General features: G+C 40.2%; 1 protein-coding gene across 9 annotated transcripts in view; it reads right to left on the bottom strand.

Moving 5' to 3' along the window:
• TMEM132C (transmembrane protein 132C) overlaps window positions 1–16,698 on the bottom strand; it is a 229,766-nt gene that overhangs the window by 99,364 nt on the left and 113,704 nt on the right. For 8 of the 9 annotated variants that reach the window (XM_035341115.1, XM_035341114.1, XM_035341118.1 and 5 more), the window contains one exon: window positions 4,075–4,221. The exons of the other annotated variant lie outside the window; for it this stretch is intronic. In XM_035341115.1, the coding sequence (XP_035197006.1) occupies window positions 4,075–4,221 (147 nt within the window). The remainder of the gene's footprint in view (window positions 1–4,074; window positions 4,222–16,698) is intronic. 9 annotated transcript variants of the gene reach the window in all.

Below are 16,698 nucleotides of genomic sequence, written 5' to 3' on the forward strand. Positions count from 1 at the left end.
AAATTTTTTTTTTTTTTTTTTTTTTTTTTTTTTTTTTTTTTTTTTTCCCAGCACAAGATAATTTCACTCTGCTGAAACCCCTTGGCAACACATGGTGCTGCCAGACAGAGGAAGGACTTGCACAGAACTGTAATGGCTTTGTTGCTTTCCTCTGTGCCCTGATGATATGAAACACAACCTGGTAACATCATTAGCTCTTTCCATGTGAATGCATACCCAGCCAGTGTTAAAAAAAAATGATAAAAAAAAAAAATGTGCATGCTTGTGCGCTTGTGGCAGAGGAAGTGATTGTGACACAGTCTGAAACATAAATATAACATCTGGAGGCACTCTTCCTGAGTCTGCCTCGTTATCAGACAGATGGCTGGAGTGCTGTAAGCCCGTGGGCCTCTCAAAAGGTTCAAGGCCAAGAGGATAAAGTGCTACATCACAGCAGTTTTCCATTATGTCAGTTTTTCTAAATGTCTCTCCATTCTCCCACACTCTGTTTCTCTACCTAGTTAGGGAGACAGGCACTGCTGCGTTGGCAGAAATCAAAAGCACTGTGTGACTCTGTTCCTGTGCAAACAGAATAAAACATCCACAGGAAGAAACATCAGCCCAAGAACAGACTGAAGCCAGCTTGTACGAGCCCCTTGCCAGGTTTGAGGAAGCAGGAAGGGGAGTTAGGTCTAGATTAGCCCCTGTTGCTGCTACTTAGTGCTTGACATAGCAGATACAGGATACTCCTGCTTTGGCAGAGAAGGCAGCTTAAGAAATTCCCCTAACCCTTCTCGTTCCTAAACCCTTAATCCATTGTTTTCATCCCCACATCTGGCAGCATACCAGCTGGTGGAGGTATGCCATTAAAAAAAAGTCTGTGAAAATTACTTAGGTTAAAAATAACCTTTGCTCTGTCTTGGAGCAGCCTTTATATGCTGTGGTGACAGTCCAGAATAAGCTACACAGCAAATATGAGACTTTTCAGTGAAGCTGCTCTCAGGGTAGTTGTGGTACATCATAAATCAACTATACTTGCCTGGAACCAAACAGAAGCAAGACTAAGATTTGGAACTGGTTGTGATAGTAACCAGAAATATCTCTTCATCTCTCCCGAGGACACATTTCAAACCTACCAGCTGTCCTCCAGACATGAGAAACAACAAGGGAAAACAACTGACCAAGCAGTAGTCTAGCCTTGTTTTCACTAATCAACACACTGTTGCTATCCTCATCAATAGTTACTTGAATCTCAGCACAAATTGCATTATGAGGCACAAAAACATTGCTGATTTCAAGCTGTTTTCAGCTACTTGCTGCAGTGGTAAAGTTTTTCTGAATAAATCAAAGTTAAGAAGCTATGGCTCTTTGCTTTAGTGGCACAAATTTAAATAGAACAAATACTACTTAAAAAGTGAAAAAAACATGGCCCACATATTCTCAAAATGTAAGTGTAAACAATTATTCATGTGAGGTACCTAAAACATGTTCCTTGGTTTTTATTACTTATATAATGTGAAAGCTGTTAGCTGCTGAGTGGTGTTGCACCCGGATACAAACTGCTTGCTTCAAAACACTTACGAAGTAATTACAGCCATACACTAACAATAGTAGAAAGATGATATAAAAGAAAAGAAACATGGCAAGAAAAATGAGTTGTCTTATGGAGGTTTGTTTGCAGGGATGTGAAGGGGAAGGACTGCAATGGTTCACCATGGTGTGTCAGGGAGACTCCCAAGTAAATAAGAGTGTGCAGAGAAAGGCCAGGAGTTCCTGTTCATGTGCTTAGCTACCTAACACATCACCTTCTTCATTATGATCAGAAGGAGCTCTGGGATGAGGTTTTATCTTGTTTTCACAAAACAGTTTGCAGGAGGCAGCTCACCAATACACTGAGAATTTCCTATTAATTTAAGAAATATTCTGACTTCACAATCAACTTCAACAATATTCACACAATCAACTTCACAATATTCACAATCAACTGGGTACATGTGACAACACAAAGGGATAGCCAAATTATTCCTGCTGGTTGCAGTACAGAGGAATGAAGCACAACTGCAGAAGACCTTTCATTTCCCTTTCCTGCTAGCTCATTCTCTGAGCTGTGATAGAAATAGCTGGTCACGCAAAGAAAAGGAACATACTACCATCCTCACGACAGGCTGTGTGAATGTTCACAAAGCACTCAAGAAGTATAAATGTTTATTTACTTTTCAGAAGCTCTTTGGTGAAGGCCATGGAAAATAACACTCCGTGTTTAAATTAACCAATGTATCTATGAAATCACTGAGTTTGCTGCAGGAGAAAATTAGTCTGTGTTGATGCTGGAGCTCCAGAGTGGTAGCTCACTTGTACGTTGACCTTGCTACAGAACTGCACGTTGCCCAGATGCACTACACTGCTAAACCACTCTGAAAACACTGGCGGCAGCACAGAAAGATCCCATTAGGGGCTTGCAATTCTTGACCAAATTAAATCAATTTAATAGAATATTTGTAATCTGCACAGAGGGCTCCAAGTGACGCTCAGTAATTGTAATGTCCGCTACATCATGTGCTTTCCCATTGGGAACTCAATACACACACCCCTAAGTTTCTCCATCAAGCTCAATCTCGTATATTAACATTTCATTCAAACTTAGGCTTGTCATGCTTTCAGAAGACAGGGACTATTTACATACACAAATAGAGAGAGGCGTTAATTAAAACATTGACTTTTATTTGCATAATCAGCACTAAAAATATTTTTATAGGCTAATTAGACTTTATGCAAATTGGATTAAGAAGATTTAATTTGGGATTTGATAACCTGAGTATTATAGTTCTGCAGTTGTAAATACGTTCAGAATCACATGCTGTTCCATAGCCATATTTTCCCTTTCAAACTTTTTTTTTTTTTTTTTTTCCTCCCCCTTACTTCTCTGGCAGGCTTAAATGAGTTATTTTTCCTTTCCTCACTCCACACTACCCCAGCCCTCACCCCCACTAATCTCCACTAAAAATCTCACTAGCTGCAATGATACTAAGTGTAAATGAATGAATGAGCTGCTCATGACAAGAGAAATATACTCACTTTATAGACGTCTAATTTTCCCAGGCTCTCAGACTGGGCACAGAATATAAGTGTTAAAACCTGCTCAGGTTTTCTGTGCCTGAAGATGGTACAGATCCACTGCATGGGAAAGCAAAAGCCAGCCCAGAATCCACTGAAGGTTTTCTGATACTCTTCAGTGAGCCCAGGTTAGAGGCTAATAATAAGCATAGAGCTTGGGAAACATTGCTCAGATCTATACAATGGAAATGCTCTGTGTGGACTAATGAACAACAGTGTGGTTAGACTACAAAAGATGACGCCCAGCATGAGCCAAATGATTTTCACTGAAACCAGCAGTGTATGAATTCACTGCATGATATGGAAGACAATCAGAGTTCCTGAAAAAGCACTGCTTTTATGGCTGTGGAACAGCTAGACCAAGTCTCAGTACAAACAGATCAAACAGGAAAGCAGGCACTGGCAGGCCAGTTCATACCAGTGCTTCATGGAGTGTGTGGCTGCCTCTTAAAATTACCAGTGCATGGCCTAGCAAAGGAAACTCTAGTTCTGGAAGAAGAAATGATTTGCAAAAGGGGATTCTGTCATATTACACACAAGACACTAAATACTGAAAGCTTTAAATTATCCTGTAACAATGCTTGAATGTTACAGTGGCTCATCCTGGAAGAATTCATTACTTGCTTGATGAGCCAACCATGAAGGCTGTGATATGTTCAGAGAAATAAGGTCAAAACTATCTAGCCAAAAAATTATGTTCAGTAAAAACCTTTAAAATTAAGGATATTTATATCCATGCCAAAATGATCCTCTCTCCCAGCCTCAGGCCTATTTATTTTTTTTCTCTCATTTAAACTGATTAATTTCATTACCTGGAAACTGAGATGTCCTGTTATAGATCAGCAGATGGTACCATAGTAAAGATAAGTGTCTCCAGATTTCCAGGCTACAGTTTTAATAGCTATGAGTAGTGGCAATGTGAGCCCTAAGTCTTTCAACCAATAAATGAGCTTAATGTGCTGAGAAGATGAGGTTTCATACCTGTTCCTTGAACTTGGTGCTATCCTCTGACAAATAACTGTTGCGGTCGAATGCTTTCCACCATTCCCCACTTCTTGTTTCACGTCCCATTGCTGGGGATCACTTGTCTTTGCACTGAGAATATTCACACCTTTCTTCACCTTTGCCCTGTTGGAAACAGCAGTTGTAAAAAGTTTATAAGAGTCATTCAGGACTGTGATCTTCCTAATATAGCTCAGGCATAGAAATCTCGATGTATCAAAGTTAAGCTAAGTAGATCTAAGGCCACCTATTACTTTTTTTTTTTTTTTTTTTTTTTTGGACAGAGTCAAATTCCTGTGTGCCTTTATATGTTCTGCCAACAGTAGACTGGAGTTATGACAAAGACTAAACTTGTAGGACAATCTGCAGTCGACTTTTATTTCTTTATTCTGGTAACGATTTATTTCAAAGATCAGTTTGTCCCAGCAGAGAAGACTTCATAAGGTTCTGTTCATCTGTATCAAGACAAGCTTGTGCTTGATCATTGCATAGATGAATATTTCACTTGAGAATTTTAAATAATCCATCTACATATATAGTATTCGTCTAGCTATTAGTGGACAGGTTGCTCTTCTGCCTTCTCTGTGACAGATTCCCAAGGAGATTTCTGTTTCTATTTGGAATCTCCAGCCTGGAGAGAATGCAGCTATTGGCTAATACAAGGCTTTTTAATTCAGTCATATTCTTACAGGATGCAAATTTCTGCCACTGTTACTTGTTATGCCCAGTAAAAGGTAATGGTGTTTATCCAGTGATGCTGTATCATCAGCAATAAATGCACAGAGAGTTAATTAATGAGTATTTGCTTAATTAAGGAGCATTTGTATGAAGAACTCCCAGCAAATATGCTATTTAGGTGCAGAACATTTAACTTCTGACCTCCAGTTCTATTATAAAACATCAAGAATAAGCAGTACAGGTACTTATACAATCTTTCTCTTCAAAAAGACAGAGGCACAAAATTCCACCAGCCCAGAGGACTGATGTGAAAAGATGCATATGCATATTTTTAGACATTAAAACACTTTAAAAATGTAGCCATGAATAATTTGAGCAAGTATAATTGTTTTCCTGAAGATTTTTTTTTAACGCTGAGACAAAAACAATTAATTTAAGACCTTGAAAAAGAAAACATTTTTTTTCTTTGTATAAAAGTAAAATGCTTAATTCTCTCATTTACAACAAGAAAAACAATGGAGCTTCACAAATTACAGTCTTCTTCTAGTAAAACTAGCACAACTTGATGTACCTCTAATGCCTTCGGTTGAATTACCCAGAAACAAAACCAAGAAAAAGTAAGGGGAGAATTAAATCTGCTCCTGAAGGTACATTAAAGCCTTAAGCCCCATTAAGTTTTCCAGCACGCAGTTCAAATAAATGAACAATAAATAAATAAACAATTAATAAGAAAATACTACCACCAATCTTGAAATCCATACAAATCCATCTGCATCCTTATAGTAGCATGTATTTTAGGAGACATTTGGACATATTTTAGGATACTGTTATTTAGCTACTGGGGAGAAGTAAAACCTGATCATTTAAATACTTTGTTCAGTTGCTCTTTGAGATGGACTTTGAAATGGTATAATATCAGTCAAAATGAAGTTCTTCATGTTTGGATTTTCAACAGAATTACAACTTCCTCAGCAGCTGTAAATTTCCCTTTCCATCATGTAGCTTGACACGGTCAATACCTGGTCTCCTGGTAATTAGGATGGTCAATTGTGTGGTCAAGGTTAGCAGTAAAATACACTGCCAGAGGACGAAAGACCATGGCTACAATGCCATTTTGTTAATTAACTACAATATGGGGCATTAAGTTGAGTGGTTTTCACATATGCCATTATATAAAGCCCATTAAAAAAAAAATCCCAGTGTAAAGTAGGTTATGCTTAGTGAGAAAAATCAATGTTGTGATTGCACTTAGCACTGGAATTAGGGTATGAACACCCAGAAGATTGAACTTCCTAAATAAATATGCAGAAGCACAATTTGCAACTCTCCCTCTAAAAAGGGCATTGAGTTTTATATAACAAGGTCAATGGATGAATCAAAATTAAGTCAGACAGTACTGAACCCCATGCATTTTTAAATGCAGTCTGTACCCATATGCTACAAATGTTTTCACTTATTTTTTTATTTACTTAGTGTTTGAGTGCTAGCGATGAAAATTCTATTTAATTCCTTAACAAAAATCCATTGACCTTGTTGTATGCCTGTGATTAAATATTAATTTTTTAAAATCAATAGTGCCAACTTTGTATATAAAAAATTTTAAGTTATAGTACCTCAATAAACCTTGAGACAGGGGACCTGAAGGCCAAACTGCTTGACAGTCTCCGGTATTTACCCACCTAATCTATGCAGTATATATACATTAAGGATGTTTACTTAAGGGAAGCAGGCACAGCGACAATAAATGGAGGTGACAAACAGCTGAAGTACTCCAGGTTCCCTCAGTGCATGCTTCCCCACCCACTCATACTGCAAAATTCCCCCATCTGCCATGGCTGCTTATGCTCACAGAAAGGTGGTTTTGCACACCTCTACAGCCTGGAAGTATCCACCAACACAAACAGAAGTTGTCACTTTGGACTTTCACCCAAGTGGAGTCAAAATGTCCCATCCCAACTTTTTTCTATCTAATTATGGCGTTTTCTGTGGGTGTCAGTAAATGTCCTCTGTCACTGTGCCTATGTGCTCTCCATGGCAGTAGGATAAAGTAAAGCAAGGTGCCAGGTCTGCTGACCAGTAACAAAAATCACCCTCCCTTTCCTCTGGATCTAAACACATACCCTGCTAAGCAAGCCACCTACATATGCACAAAACTTCAAGGGCAGCTCATTCATTAGGGGTTTGATGAAAAGTTAAGCACAATTTTTGATCTTTTGACGAAAGCAGACCTTGCAATGGAAAGATGAAAGACCATCATTAGGAACAGAACAGAATATCAGAGGTCAGCTTCAATCCCATTCTACACAGAAGACTCTATCTGAACGAGACTATGAAGCTTTATGAACACATGGTAGCCAGAACAGGGCTTCTTGCTTCAACTTCTAAGGTTATTAACTCACAGCACAGGAAATCTCTTCCTCAAATTTGTCTCAAAATAACTGGGTAACATATTTCTCTCTTTAATTCCCTCAAAGTGAAAATTAAAACATTTCACTTGGCACGCTGAGCAAGCTGAATCTTAAAGATCTTACTGGAAAAGTCTCCAGCGGCTCACCTACATATCATTCCATAAGTGTCATCCAGACCAAGTAAAAATATTTACTGACACAATCTCACACTGAATGCATTTGTGTAAGTTTGCAATTTCCAAGAAAATACTGTTTCCAATTGAAGCTTTTAGTTGTACACAAAGATTTTCATTTAGCACCTTACCTTCCTAATGTGTCAAAGTTATAAATGACACTTCTAATTGATACAGGCTGATCAGAGCTGCAGATGAAAATCTTGCCATTCCATATCACTGTCCTCAAATTACAAGACACCTCAGCAGTGTTTAGACATAATACTATACAGCTGATAAAGACAGTAACTGAAAGGCAATTGAATCAGCAACAGCCAGAGCTGAAGATGTGACTTACAAATGCATGAGCTCAAATTATAATTCCCTATTTAAATTTAAATTTTAATCTTGCATAAGTGTTTATAGCCATGGGAGGGTTCTACCACCTGCAGCAGGGCCTAGACAGGACAGACTGCTGAGTACTGCACACATTTCTTCATGTGCTCTGTGATTTTGTTGATGTTTGCTAATCCTAGAGAGCATCGCCTGTATCACTTCAGAGAAATAAGGAAGAGTCCTTGCTTCATGCTTCCGCACTTCCCTGGTACAGCCAGGGCACAGCCTATTGATCTGATCTTGCAGTGAGCCATCCAGGAAGCTAAATCCCCCACAGATTAACACTACCACCTTAGCTCACTAGTAAATCAGGAAAGGGGGGAGCAGGACTGTACCCTCGGCAGCAGTAGCCGATTCTTACATTGGGTGAGCAGTACTTGCAGACTGCACTCCAACAGAAAGTTTGCAGAGCAGCTGGGGTAGACAAGGCTCCCCTTGAGAATAAAAAGCTAAATCAATAGTAAATTCCTATAGGTTCCACAATACTTGGAATAGTTTTCCAGTCACTAAACTTTCTGGTCCTGTTAGACTGTCTCTTTTCAGAGGGTAATACTTAGCTCTGCATCTTCTGCATTATGCTCCTCATAAATGCCATGCTATTCCCAGCGTGCTGTACTTTGATCTGAGTGCAGGCCGGTTTCATATCCGTGACCGCTGAAGTCTCTTCAGCTCACATCTGGTGTCCAAGCTGCTGTGCTGAAGACCCTTCTTTAGGAAGTATTCGAGACATAACTATTAAAGACAGGTGCAGGTTCAGTCTAAGTGGGGGGACCAGCTCATCTGTGAGGTAGGCCTCAGGTCTCGCATGCTGAGCACAGGCCACACCACGCGGGGTGAGTGAATGCTGGTGCTAAACCCACTGTACTTCCACAGGTAAATCCCCATCTATTTGTATTTGCCAAACTGGTGTTTCAACTTAACAAATACTGACCCCTTTTGGTCAGTCCTATCTGGAACTTCAACGTTTCTTGCAGATCTGCTACTCCTCCCTTAGCTGTCCAGACTAGGAGAAACCTTTGACGTTACTGACTCTAAATGTCACATTGTAAGAAACGATTTTACCCTACCTCCTGAGACCCAGGGCCTGTTTCTGGGCTGCGCCTTACAGTACGTCCCTAACCTTTCTGGGTTTTGCCAAAAAAATTTCAACTTCTTCCTGCCATGATTTAACTTCACTCCTTTCTTTCTTTGTTCCCAGCATAAATCAGGAGATTAAAACCACCTGCAGGAACCCATAAAACCAGGCAGGAGACTAACCACTGCAATTAAGCAAGATTTGTTTTATCAAGCAAGTCTTTTTCCTTTCATCTATGTGAAATGAGTTTAGATCTCACCACAGCTCTGAATAAACTGGACAGCCATCTGCCTTGCAAAATAATATTCATTAGAGAGGCCTTGTTGCTGGTCTTAGTTGAGAAGCCACAAGCAGAACATAAGACTGCAGCCTGGTTAGCCGTGTCGACCTTTCAAATATGCTTCTTTGATTTGCAGAGTACATGGACAGAGTGGGTGTGCTTAAGTGGCTATGGCTCTGCTTGGGGAATAGTGGGGATCAGATGTCAGCTCGAGGCTTCCTGCACAACTCTACACAAGCCTCAGGAGCCCTGTTTGCCTCCATCCTACCCCAGCAAGCAGATTTCCATCTGTGCTTCACATGGTCACCCCTTTGCTACAGAGGTTTTCACTTACAAGCCAAATGCACAGGTAAGCAGCAAAAGAGAGCCTCATCTCATCTGGGAAATTTAGGTACAAAATGTATTAGTTAATACATTGCTGCTAACAGCAGTATTTCAGACTTGGTTCCCATTAAATAGGCTAGTATGAAGGGCCATCCATGCAAGAATTTTGTTTTCTTTGATTTCTAGATTTACAGTATGGGCTGATCATTACTATAATGGAAAATCTTGATCCTCAGAGCATCTGTTTTCCTTCAGGCTCTTTTGTTTTCAAGTAATATCCAGAAAAGGCCTTCAGGAAATGTTTCAAAAAAAAACACTTTTTAGAATGCTGGTCTATTTGAAAGAACTTTGAAAAAAATGCCATGTCAATACAAAAAAAAAAAAAAAAAAAAAAAAAAAAAACTATGAAAATACAGTAATCAAATCCTTAAGAACCTCTAAACCAGAATGCCTAAGCTTCTTGAATACAGGTTTAATTCTGTAAGCAACTGAGGCATATTACAGTATTTCTGAAACTTCCTCTGTCAGCTGAATTGCACTAAATTCAGATCCCCCAAAGTTGCATATTTTGGTGACTTCACTGTCCATCAAAATTATATAAGTTCCTTCCACTTCCAGTGAGGAATCCTGGGATTTAAAATTGCTCAGGGGTTGTTCTTTTATAGTGCTTCTTACATAACTAAAATTCCCTGAGACACTAGGAAAATCAGCTGTCTTTTATTTCAATGGAAGAGGTGCTTCAAATCCCTTAAGAAGCTTTGAAGAGCTCAGCTGCAAGGCACGAGGTGGATGCTGTCAGCTGTATTTTATTTTTTTTTTTCCTAAGAAGAAATTAAATGGGTTTGGGGATTTTGAGGCAGCTCACAGGAGCTCTAAACCTAAGGGACTTCATGGCTGCTATAAGCTATATTTGCACTCTGCCTTGGATAACTGCATTGTGGAGACACCTAGGTGGTAAAACCACTGTCATTGAGCTCAAATTATCAGAGCAGTAGCAGTAACAAGATATTAAACAAGATGGCCCAAAGTAGAAGGAAAAAAAAAAAAAAAAAAAAAAAAAAAAGATAACTCCAACAGATAACTCCCCAGCCCATAGTTTCAAGAATTTATTTGGACATAGCTGTTGTGTTTCTTGTTGTTGTTTTGTTTTTGTTTTTGAAGGCCTCAGCTTAGTCCTCTGGAACTAGGAATCACCACCCCTATTAAGAAATATGGAAGAGGAAAACACAGAAGAAAAAGTGTCTTCAACAAGAAGAACCCCATGCTTGTAATCCTTAATATTTTTGCAATGCTTGATATGGGCATCCCAAAACATAAAAATCCCTTTCCATTATGAAGGATGGAGATCCCATTGTGATAAGTACTATCCAAATACAGAGCAGGAAGATCTTCCTCACCTTGGAGTTTACAAAATAATATAACTATTAATCAACAGATGAGGACATACAATGTGGAAGCACAAAAAACACAGGATCACAAGACTACTCTCTTAAACCTCTTGTTTTATAACCCTTTTCCTGTTGCCTCATGGAATTAGCAGGAAATCTGGGCTCATAAGAAACCCAAGGGAAGCTCTTACTGAGACAACTGAATTCCTATAGTGCCTGGGAGGTGTTTGCAGCAGTGTTACAATACCATTGCACTCCACATGATAAGCATTTCAGATACTTAACTGAAGAGAGAACAGGCTGAATTTGCAGATTTCTTATGATTTACCCACCCGTTCAATTTCTTTAAAGAGTACATGAGTAGAAAGACTCCTTTAAGATCTGAAACTCAAAATAACCAATGGGTACAAGTCAAATATCCATCTCATGGCCCTGCAAGGAACTGAAGAAAGTTATGCATAACCCACACCTAGGTAAACTCCCTGTGAAGTGCACTAAAGGTGAACATTCATTTATAATGAGGTATTACACCTTATATGAGCAACCATTGGAAACTATGTTCTGCTGTCTGTTGAAAAGTAAATTGGAATAAGCATCTGTCTCACACCAAAACATGCTTGCAGAGAGAGAGATGGGTGTTAGTAAACAAAAAACTCTCATGGTGAATCCAGAGTGCAGATTCAGCTGCACATGCTAAGCACAAGCTCATCACCTCCACAGATCTAGTTTATAGATCCAGAGACATTTTTTGGATAAGTAAATGCATTGAGATTTTATTTGCTGCTCCATGCAGTTTCTATTACTACAAAAAGATTTTTAAGCAGCATATTTGTGATATTCCCCCAGCTACCAGAGCAACAGCAGTGCTGAGGAAAATATTTAATGTTTGCAGTAGTTATTTTTACTTAGACCCCAAGTGACTTTTTAAAGTAATCTTCCTCTGCAATCCCTTTGTGTACTTAATCTCATCCACACTCCCCCTTCAGCAGCTGTTACAGACAAAGTTTTGCCATCAGCCATGAAGGTTGTGTTTCCTTTTCCCTTAGAGAAATATAATATTTCTGAGATCAACTGTTAGAAAGAGGAAGGGGCAAATATCCTTAAAACATCATGAAACAGAGGAGTCATTCGGGCAAATACTTCTTTCAAACGTTAGGTGTTATAGTATGTATTTGTACAAACAATAAAAGAAGGGACTGATTAACAGGTGGTTCATCCCCAAGATGCAGTACTCTTTTGTACTCTAATCGGTCTATCTTTCCTACTCTAATCAGTGGACTCAGGGATGGAGCATTTTACCGTTATTCTGGGCAAGATAACTCCCTTGATGTCCCACACAGCAGGGAGTTTGCTGACTCTGCGGGTGCTATCATAACTTGTGCTGCCATCCGTTTAGTCCTGCCTCCTCCCTGCCTCTTTGAAGTACTGAGCAGCTCCAGCCAGCCAGGGGAAACCTTTTGGCACAGATGAGTGCCAGAACTGCCATCAACAAAGTAAAAAAGATTGCTGAGAAAGATAATTGTACATTAAAATGAGAATTAGGGCAACAGGTTTCCTTTTTATCCCTTGTACTCTAATACTTGCTTTCCTCATCGTGATCCTCAGACTTGCATATAGTCACATTAACACTGCTGCTGTTCTTGCACACCTTGTATTCTAATCTGCATGCTATCAGTAGGCTAGAAATACTACGAAGATGGTCTAGGGACAGAACTGCTAGCTTTATGTTTGAATTGAGTCTTAATCTGGTAAAAGCTGCCAGTGATCTACAGTACTGCAGCCTCCAAATTGGATTCTTTCATGCTTTATGTTTACCCAGTAATAGCAGAGATCCTCGTGCCCTGAGGCAGTTGCTGGTAGTTTGTGTATTTAGGTGTAGACCTACCTTGAGATCGGCACAAATACTTAGAGAAGGAAGCCCAAGTACTGCTGCTGACCTCAAAGGCCTTGGACCAGATGCATGCAGCACACATGGGTTTCCACGGGGCCACTAGCTGGCTGACCACAGCCAGTGGGAACAGTCAGTGGGAAGGGCATGCAATGGAACTCATGTGGCTCAGGAGTAAGAAAACAATGAATAAATTTTTATAAATTACTTGTAGGATGTGGTTCAGGGGGTTCGAGTTAGGTGGAAAACCACCCTCACCCTCCTGCAGCTTGTTTCCTGCACCTGAGGCACAACAACCCCAAGCAGCGCTACAGGCTGGGAAATGAGGGATTAGAAAGCTGCCTGGCAGAGAAGGACCTGGGAGTATTGGTTGACAGTCGGCTGAATATGAGCCAGCAGTGTGCTCAGGCGGCCAAGAAGGCCAGCAGCATCCTGGCTTGCATAAGAAACAGCGTGGCCAGCAGGGCCAGGGAAGTGATTGTCCCCCTGTACTCGGCTCTGGTGAGGCCGCACCTCGAGTACTGTGTTCAGTTTTGGGCCCCTCGCTACAAGAAGGACATGGAGGTGCTCGAGTGAGTCCAGAGAAGGGCTACGAAGCTGGTGAGGGGCCTGGAGAACAAGTCTTACGAGGAGCGGCTGAGGGAGCTGGGCTTGTTCAGCCTGGAGAAAAGGAGGCTCAGGGGTGACCTTATCGCTCTCTACAGGTACCTCAAGGGAGGCTGTAGCGAGGTGGGGGTTGGTCTGTTCTCCCACGTGCCTGGTGACAGGACGAGGGGGAATGGGCTTAAGTTGTGCCAGGGGAGTTTTAGGTTGGATGTTAGGAAGAACTTCTTTACCGAAAGGGTTGTTAGACATTGGAACGGGCTGCCCAGGGAAGTGGTTGAGTCACCATCCCTGGAGGTCTTTAAAAGACGTTTAGATGTAGAGCTTAGGGATATGGTTTAGTGGAAAGATTTGTTACTATAAGGTCAGAGGTTGGACTCGGTGATCTTGGAGGTCTCTTCCAACCTAAATGATTCTGTGATTGTTTTGTAACATAAATCCATAGTTCTCTCTCTTTTTTTTTTTTTTTTTTTTTTTTTTTTTTCAGTTACTGAGTGACAGACACGTTTTTCTTATTATAAAGAAACACTTGGTGGGTTTTAAAAAAAACATGGTGGGTTTTATCTTGTATGTGCATGTATGCACTTGTCTATATGTACACACAATATTTCATATACAGTTAACTTCTTATTTTTCTCTGCTGTCTTTTCCTTTCCATTGTCAGTCCCTCCATATTTGCTTTCTCTCAGCTTTGTATATACATCTGCACATCCTCTTGTAACACTCTGTTTTTATCTCTTATTTATTTTCACCGTCTTCTTCTTTCATTCAGAGTTTTGTCTAACCAGCCCAGTCACCACCCTGTTACAGGTAACTTCCAGACTGTCCATTTCTGCTTTTCTTTAGCTGCACTGACAGGTAACCCTGAATCCAGCCCTACAGCTGCAGCTCCTTATTTCTTTGGATTTAGTTTGCAGATGGGTCACATCACAGTGCAGAGGTGTAACTTTATTCTCCAAAAGAAACGTACAGTCATTTTCAATAAGCATGGACTTCGGGCCCATTCACTGAGGTTGCCAGACAGTACTCAGACAGCAAGGGGTCCTCTTAGTCAGGGAACTTCTGGTGTCCAAAAGTATTTGTTAAGTAAAAACTTCCCTCAACTTTTACACAATTCCTTAGTGGAGAAGCTCTCTTCATGACTCTACCTCATGATCATGCCTGTTCTCCCGTCTGATCACTTGCTCCTTTTTGGGACACGCTCTCTCTCATTTTGGGCTGACTTTTCTTGTCTAGCTCTAAATAGCATTGACTAATATATCGCAACAAAAGGAGCCCCTTAAATTCTTTGTACATTAGGTAAGTGGTGTCCAATTCCTGTTACAGAAAACTAGGAATAAATATTGACTATGACAGAAATGAGCCTGCCCAGCTCTTGGTTTACCTTATTCCTGGCTCATACCTAACTGTAACAGCAATTACTGCTGCAGAACATCACAGCCAACTCTCTCCTATCTGACCACAGAGGGCTGTCATCTTAAATACTAATTACAGACTATCAAACAAAAGGGTTTTCCTATAGAAACTCACTAGCAATTTAGAGATGAAATAAACACTGCAATCAAAATAAAAGCATGACTTGACACTTTTTTAAACAAGGCACTGTTTGCCCTTTTCAAAAGGCTGAGAAGCTTTTTTGTGGGGATGGGTTAGGAGTGAGCAGGCAGATGTCTATACGTTGGAAACCACGAGCCTTTTGTTTATCGCTACACAGTCACAGGATCAGGTTTTACACCTTTGATTTGCCAAGCTCACTTAGGTCATCAATATTATCTCAACAACCGTTGTCGGACATGCCCAAGGGCAACAGTTCCCTTGGGCTACCATCAGCCATCTCAACAAGACCTTTTATAGACTTTTTTATTATTATTATTATTTTTTTTTTTTTTTTTTTTCTTGGAGGCTGAACCTGCACTTGAAGACAACTGTGAACTCTTGAGGCCAAAATGAACAGAGTGAAGTCTTGAGAGGACAACAAACTGCTGAGCTCCTTTGACATATTGCAGAAATCAGTGGGAAGATTCTGGGATTTGTCAAAAGAAAATCAGATTTTGGTGAAAGCCAGGGGCAACAGCTTGCTCCTGGATGCAGATATTAAGGTCATGATACACTTAAAACAAGAAAAAAGCCACCCACAAGATGGAAGAGACTAGTATATTGCTAACACTTATTGTGTTTATTCCTTTTCTTTGTAAGGATTACAAATCAGCATAAATCATGTTTCCTTTCTTATCTCCTGGGGAGTCTTTTTCTCCTCCACGACTCTCCCCAAAAGTCATTTCAATTAATCCAACTGCAGCCAGCTACTAACTGCAGGGATGAAAATCATTTTGCTTCACTTTGATGCAGCAGAAAAGCACTAGACCTAAATAGCATATGACAGGGCAGAACACAAGCACCTGATTTAGAGTTGCACAAGCTTCAGCAACCACAAAGGATGTGCTTTCTGAAAATGCTGAAACAGCTACCCCCATCGCTGTCTGTATCAGACTAATAACATCAAAAAATAAATAAACCCTTGGTAACCACGCACATGCATACATACATGAATACACACATGAAGCATGCCCCTGCAATCAGACTCCAAGGGCTGCTACAGAACCTCATTTCATGGCCTCCAACCTCCTATGCCAACTCTGTTAAAGCCATTTCAGGTTGTAGAGGAAAGCTCGGAAATGTAACAAGTACGTTATAATGGCTCAAGCACTAGTTACTGAACAAAAAGAGCACTAATATATAGCATTATACATCCTCCTCCCACTTCTCTCTAGTTTGAGGCCACCTGATTCATAACTTCCAGATGCTTAGGACTGGCAAAGCTGCTGCACGTTATTTTTTTGGTCCACAGAAAAACAGTATAGGCTTGCAGTGATCCTCTGTTCCATTTCTGTCCTATTCTGCAGAGTACTTCTAGAAATAGGTGAGAAAAATTTAGTCTACAGGCTTCGTGTTATGGTAACAACAAGCCTGTCATTGTGAGGGATGTTACAGTGCTGGCCCCTGTGCACCAGAAAGCTGATGAGGTTGCTCAGCAGCCACTGAGGGTGGTGGTACCAGACCTGCACATGACATATGTCAGTCAATTTAGTGCCTTGGCAAACCTCTACCCATCTCCTAAGCCATTCACTTCCTTATTTGAAAGGCCTTAGATAAAACTACTAAGAATTACGGCGTATACAACAACCAAGGATATAGAGAACTGACAAGTAAAAAAAATTATTGTGTGTACTGTTTCTGCTCCTTGCAAAAGGAAGGATTTATCTTTCCCTGATTGGAGGTGACAAAGCTAGCATGTTAATGATAGAAAAACACAGGGAGGGCAGTAAGAAGGCTGCCAGCTATTCCACTTTGATTTTATCAGCCAATCATGCAGTTATGCTTTTTTTTTTTTTTTTTTTTTTTTTTTTTTTT

Source organism: Oxyura jamaicensis, chromosome 15 (assembly GCF_011077185.1).
Source record: "Oxyura jamaicensis isolate SHBP4307 breed ruddy duck chromosome 15, BPBGC_Ojam_1.0, whole genome shotgun sequence".
Taxonomy (NCBI): Eukaryota; Metazoa; Chordata; class Aves; order Anseriformes; family Anatidae; genus Oxyura; species Oxyura jamaicensis.